The 7,315-nt window shown below is 38.8% G+C and overlaps 1 protein-coding gene across 1 annotated transcript; it reads right to left on the bottom strand.

Moving 5' to 3' along the window:
- Positions 1-6,609: 6,609 nt before the first annotated feature.
- Positions 6,610-7,197, bottom strand: LOTGIDRAFT_137402 (hypothetical protein; the record flags this gene model as incomplete). The annotated part of the gene is made up of 2 exons (XM_009047662.1): positions 6,610-6,901; positions 7,043-7,197. Coding segments are annotated over 2 exons (447 nt in total), but the record flags the coding sequence as incomplete, so codon positions are not given.
- Between the last annotated feature and the right edge of the window lie 118 nt (positions 7,198-7,315).

Raw genomic sequence — 7,315 nt, 5'->3', positions numbered from 1 at the left:
CCATTGATGTTTGTTCAGAAATGGATCCTTGATTAACCTTCAACGCATGCGCTCTTGATTTACAATGCTTATATAAGTTACTTTTGGTTTTAAAAGAAAATCCGCAATCGAGACAAGGAAACGGGCGTTCTCCGGTGTGTGCTCGTAGATGCTTCTCCAAAACGCTTGGCTTTGCACATCCGCGTCCACAATACGAACAAATATGACGACCCGGTTTCTGTGGATGTTTTCGTCTTCGGCCTACCATCGGTGTCGTTTCAATTTCCACACTTTGTCCTATAATTTCACTCTGACTCTTGGAAAATGTTTCCACTCTTTTGGATTTCTGCAACAGCTGCAATGGCAGACTAGATTCCGATGCCTGTTTGGTATACATTAATTTAGGGCTCATTCGGTCGTAAGCTTCCGCTTTGAGAAGGATCTTTTGTTTCACCTTCTCCGTTGACGGTTGACCCTTTTCGTCCGTATGCGTTATTACAATCTGTGCGTCTTCGATTTCGACTCCCTGCAGATCGTTGAGGACGATGACTTGATCTTCGTCTATCTCTTCCGTGCCCGGTTGACGTGCGGCGATGTTCTGTAGCTCATTATCGGTGACCACGAAGAGGGCTTCTAGGGATCTGTTACGCTTGTCGGTTCCTGACGCAGATTGGTTTGGTGAGGAGTCGCCTCCCGTGTCCACATCGTCATCATTTGAGGCATCTAAAAGGAAATTTTAGAATTGGTCATGAAAGAATTCGTTATTGAACAAATTCAACAGAAACTTGGTAATGGTTGACAGGGTTTGGGAAATAAAACAAGAATTTGTCAATCAATTTAAAAAAATGAAAGTGAACGTCATTCAGTCCTGCACCCTATGGGCTAATGAAGGTGGGCGATGCTATGCGGTGTGTAGTTGGGGAAATTTTGCCAAAATCCAATCAATTTCAAGATCTGTCATGTAAAAATTAGATATACCACATGAAAAATATTAGCTATGTGGACTCTCCGGAAGGGACTTTTCAATATTTTGAATAACGTTTTTTTTTACCTGTCTTAGCTTCACTGGTGGAAGTTTTAGGTGAAGCACTACTTCCGGTTTCTGTCTCTTTTTGGCCGTTGTCAGGAGACGTTTCTGATGATTCTGATGTTTTTCTTTTCTTTTCAGGGACATCCTCCTGGTCAAAACTTTCATCAAACGTCCCTAGAAAATAACGAGGTGAGTTGATTTAGCTTTTCTAAAAGCTGCTGTGTGGATGTGATCCTGGGTGCCCATGAGACGGTAGAGCCTCACTTTAGTGCTTATCCCTCCCCCCCCCCCCCCACCCAAACTTTCAAATATTTGATAATTTAGTCCTGTAGTCTTATATATAGCTATGAGTCACCGCCGTATACTTTGTTTACTGTCGTTGATAATCGATAAACACCGTGTTTATGTTTAAAATGAAAATAAGTAGGCCAGAAACGGCTTATGTCTATCATAAGAGGTCGTCTATTGAAATTAAAATTTTCTGGTCCATATTTGACCTCGCCGTGCAGTGACCAATGAGCGGAATTCCCAGGTATAAGTCTATACAATGTATATGTAATATCATATGAAGTATGTTGTATATTATTATATATAGTCAAAGAGGCATTATTCATTTACGACTCCGCGGAGCCGTGCCCAAACAACACCCACACTTGTCGAAATAGGATCAAATATCACAACTCGGATGTGAGATAGCATTTGTACAAAACAACATCGTCTATAGTAGGCCTACGTAGAATACTATGCTCTTAGCGGAATTAATTTTTCATTTTAACAGCAGGCCTTTATTTGACAGCATTATGCTAATAAGTATAAAACTTATGCAACATAACAAGAATTGTGGCCTATTGACATCGACTTGGTGACTCGGTTGATCTCTAGACCCAGTTCTTACACGACATTTCGTAATCAGTAGTGGGAAACACCCATCTGACACTTGTTACCAAAGCGACAATGACGTCATTGAAAATCGGGGATTCCCACAGGTTTTCTGCGTGGGTTTTACTAATTTATGCACTTCCTCTTTGGTCTAACTGCATAATTTTAATCATGAACAATTTTCGCGTTAACTACTCTATATAATTCAGGTTTTTTTGGCCAAAATTGGTTAAGTAAGTTACGAATTGTTCTTTACAGGGCCCCTAAATTCTACTACCGGTTTGGCGCAGTGCGAGCTTCGGGAGAACCCACGCGATTGTTGAAAAATGCCGCCCCTATCGATTTTAACCCAAAACTGTTTTCCTCAACTCGGCTTACAACTAAAAGGATTATTTCGTATACCTGCAGTTGTTAGTTAAAATGAAAGTCACAAGACTGTTTTGATCGATGGTTGCCAAGTACAAAGAAGTCTGTATATTTGGGTCACCCCGAAACTCCACACAATATTGGAAGCTTGCCAAGGGGAGTTTTAGCTGGATTAGTTCATTATTTAATCCAAGGGGTGTATTACTTCATGTATTGTTCATTAATCACATCGCGTGTTGAACAAATTTTTATCGTATAAGATTACCGGATCTTATGCAAGATTTCCCCGAAATCAAATCACTAAGTTAGTAGCTCTGCTTTATCTGCTCACGAAGCACTTAACGAGACAACGAGATTAGCGCTAATCCATTAACAAGATCAAGTCAGTTTCGACATTAGGACCCTAGTAATAGTAATGTCGTCTGCTAGGCGATTGGGTGGCTAGGGTTCGGTATTCCTTTCTCACTTTTAATGCCATGGCGAATACTTTCGCTTATTTGCTCGATTTATGGGTGTGACTCCATACGAACAGGCAGCCTCAAATATATAACTGAATGTAAAGATATTCTGTATTGTTTTAGACACGATCACGAGACTAAACCGGTATTCAGTCGAATTACGAAACCAGGTGTATTATAACAATGAAGCATGCGACAGTCAACAGCCATAATTCAATTTGCAAACCGCTTCAACGAACAAATTTATCTTTCAAAAATTAAAAATTGCTTGATCTTACGTTCAGAGAAATTTACATGACATTTTACATTGTTCTGAACGCTTCATAAATCACGGCAACGCAAAAACAACCTGTCACCCCTCCACATATTACAAATAGAACATTCCAATATGACCGCCATCCCCATAACGAACTGGCTTGTTTACCAAATTTCTCCGAATTACAAGACGAATCCTTAAGTTCAAGCCCGATTTTCTCGAATTCATTCCTAGCGATTGATGAGAACATCTTTCCCGCCATATATTGACACCAGAAGCAGAAATCACGAAGCCGTCTGCTGTGTAACCTAATTAAATTTCCTGCATAAATAATGATCGAAAATGCCGAGCAAAATAAGGACACCCCAATGGCAATCACCGAGAACGTGGTATTTCCCCAAAAATCATCGCCTCAAACTCGACCCCCTTGCTAAGAATGGTCTCAATATTTGCATATTTCGACAGTATATACATTTGTCGTCCATTGACGAACATAAATTATAAAAAAATGTTTTTAAAAAGTCTATGCTAATGAGAATTTAAAAGAAAAATACATACGTTTCAACGGGGACTGAGTCGAGAGTTTTCTCGAGCGTGGCATCCCCCGCACAAAATCAGCTCTTATGAGCTTCACAATGCTTGAATTCCACCCATTCTTCAATTAAACATCCAATATAATGTCATTTAACACAGCAATACACAAAACTTGAAAATATTCCGTACACTTTGTCTCCAATTAGCTATTTAATGTCGGGATTCTCGGCTAAAATGGGGAAATTCTTTCGTTCCAACATGAAGTGTGACGTCACTAATGGGAGATGACCTTATTGAAAACGAGGCTTGTGGGTATCCCGTGTAATCTCCCTTTGCGACTTTAAACTCAGAGCGAGAAGCAGTTGATTGAATTTTCGATCATATTCGAATATTAGGTGTTAAGATTGGGTCTATTTTGCTGTATTTGTAAACGTGAAATTGTTTTTTCTCTTAAATAGTTTGCCAATCCGTGATTTATCATTGAATTGTGCTTCTTATGAATACATTGTGACGTATGGTACCCCCTCTTTCAGCAGTAAAGGGCTTATCTTATGCTTCAAAATTTTCTTTGATAAAGTGTAATTGTTATAACAAATTATTTTGTTCATTATGTGCGACCATAATATTAAGTTAGTAGTAGTCTGTAGCAATATTTCAATCATGTTAATTGCGATTGCTTCCCTTTGCTTACACTTTCTTTGAACGTTATTGATATATCGACGTTGATATGTAGATAGTTGTCTTTGCTCCACTTAGCCTCTATGATCTAGTCCCACTTTATCTTTGCACGACTGCGGCGAAAGATTGCCTGCAACATTATTTCCTGTTGATATCTTTGTAATTGACTGAGTCGATTGACATAACAAAATTCCGAAGCTACTGCCACTGCTTCCGAAAAGGGTTCCGGTGTCTGTTTTCAAGACCTGTCACCTTTGCAATAAAACACAACACTATACAAAATATGCAATTTATTTAAGATGGAAATTAACAAACGTGAGAATTAAAATGATGCAAATTCAAACAAACACATCTTAAAAATAAAATAACAATAGACAGTAACTACTTATACAAAATTTCAAGGGCCATAACTCGTGGGGTAATTTCAAGCAACGTCTAATTTCGTGTGGTACTCAAGAGAAAATCAAAATGGGGAAATGGACGGTTGTATTGTTTTGATGCCACTCTGAGGCTGGGTTTTCCAACTAGGGGTCTATTTAGGAGAGTCCACAAAGCTAAAATGTTAATTTGATTTTTGGGTTTGTTAAAGGACACTAAATTCCAGAAACAGGATATGCTAATTCTTATTGAAACACCAGTCATAAACTAACTTAAGCTTGAAATTAAAGGGAGACCCGTTGATCGAAACTAAATTCAGACTACTTTAGAGCCCTGACGATGGCTCTTCTCACTAGAACGTGCTTATAGTGATGCATGATAACATTCTAGGTATACGACTTAGGCACGATGGCTTCATGATAATACTGAAGTTACGAAGGCCACATTTTGAATAGATTATAGTTATCTTAACCGAACGCAATGTATTTAACAGGGCGTAGCCTCTGTCGGAATCGGGGGCTGGGCTAGAGACCATGCCCCAATTTTCCTTAAATCGCGGACCAATGAATATAATTTGGAATAACAATAAAAGCAGAAAGCAGAAATAATTTTGTAAATCCTCTATGTGTGTATTGAGAGGGGTAGTCGTCCGCCAGTCAGCGTCCTATTTTAAATAACTTACCAAGTTCGGCAATGATTCGATCAAGATTACCCGCCTTGTTAAGTATCTGAGATTTGATACATTTCGACTGATATTTGAAATAGCATGCACATTCAAATTCATTTTTTTTTCTAAACTGAGAAGCATAGAACACATTAAAGGCAAGATTTCACTCTAAAATAAATATACAATCTAGATAAACCTATATCTTACAGGGTGCCCTTACACTATAGTGATTACTAGTTGTGTTTGGTTGCTAATAATAATAGTAGTCATGAGAACCTAACGCAACTCACAACCCAGTTGCATGTGGGGGCGTTCGAAACTTATAACCACTGTTCTTATTCGCTACCACACGCAATAGGTAATCACTATGGTGTGAAGGCCCCTTTATATCTAACTTGGTACAATATTCATCATTTATGCGCCATAATATCATGGTACGTATGAACATGTTCAAGAAGGCTTCTAATTTTAGATAACTGTGAAAATTAGCATTCAGAATTCCCATTGCAGCTGCACCGTAGTATCAACCAATCATATTTCTTGACGATCATCTTTAAAGTACGGCTTCTAACAACCATCCCCGTACTGTTAAACACTGTCGTCTGATTGGTTAATAGACTCAGATTGAATAGTGATTGGCCAATAAGTTATTTAAGATCTAGAACCAAAATCATTAAAAAATGACTTTGGATCATGAAATTCGATTTTGATTATGTTCCCTTGAGGCAAGCTCGTTATTGTATCAAACTGTGCAGAAAATGTGATAAAATATGGCAAACACGTGTAGATTAAAATTTGTGATGAGCACTTATGATACATTGTTGCAGTTTTCACTCGGCGGAGTACACACTCAGATAACGTTCTGAATCCCAATCCAATTCTTTACCATACACAAAGGCCACATTAAATTAAAGAAAACGGCTTCCATATCTTCATAGGTCTGGAGATGGCCGACTACAGAAATTTGAGCAAAAACAACCAGTCAGCAGCACCATAAATTTTTACGAGAAGCACTGATTTTGATGACGTCATTCTTTAACTTTTGATCTGGGTCTTTCAGTCAACCATACTTTGATAAATTCTGAAAGGAAAGTAAACATCTTCAGAGTAACCCCCCTTTCATTTTCAGTCACCCTTTTCATTGCTTTGGAAGAATACAAAAACAGAACTAGAACAGCGTGTCTCTTTTGCCGTTGTCCAAGGATTACTGAAATTACATAGCGCATGACAGTTCTCTGGAATTCACAAGAGGAACAGTTTCATCGTTCCGATTGAACTCTGAGCTGATACAAAAGACTTTCACATGAAGATCGAGATCGTAACCAACGACCACTAATCAGTTGACATAACTAAGCAAATGACGTCAGGATTCCGACACTCTGAGCTACAGTCCTTCCCCATTAAAGTATCCAAATGGCAGCTTACCTTCATAATTGATCTTTCCATCTTCCGTAACGTTCACAATTTTAAGCATATCGTCCAGTTCTTCGTCTGTCAACGGCTCCCCCAGCGTCTTCATGGTCGACTTGAACTCCGAGAGCTCTATCAGTCCATCCGATTCCTTATCGAACACCTTGAAGGCACTACGGACTGCTTGTTCTCTATGGGCGGGATCTTCCGCCTTCTTTAGTTCCTCTTGCATAAAACTGTGGAATTCGCGATACTCTATTCGTCCACTACCTACAAGAAGAATCATTCATAAGTTGAATGTTAGGTTTGGCTGAAAGGTGGCTGTCACAATCAAGGTATAAGACGGAGATCGTTGATCACATGTGATATGATGATGCTTTCACAGTATCAGACGATATGAGGATCACTTACCCTCTTTATCCAACTCCTCCATATACATCCCGATTTCCTCATCCGACATCTGCATACCCATACATTTCAACACTTTCCCCAGCTCATTCGACGATATCGTATTGTCGTGATTCTTGTCAAAAATACGAAACAATTCTCGGATTTCTGAAATAGTGAAACACCGGGTGTAAATCTCTATTTTTTGGTAATTTTTGGTATCATCCAATTCATTGAAAAGAGTTTATTTAAAAAAAAACAATCTTACCTGAATCCATCTCTTTGTCCTTCTT

This window comes from Lottia gigantea, assembly GCF_000327385.1.
Source record: "Lottia gigantea unplaced genomic scaffold LOTGIsca_115, whole genome shotgun sequence".
NCBI lineage: Eukaryota > Metazoa > Mollusca > Gastropoda > Lottiidae > Lottia > Lottia gigantea.
This window is presented reverse-complemented; position numbering and strand designations above follow the sequence as displayed.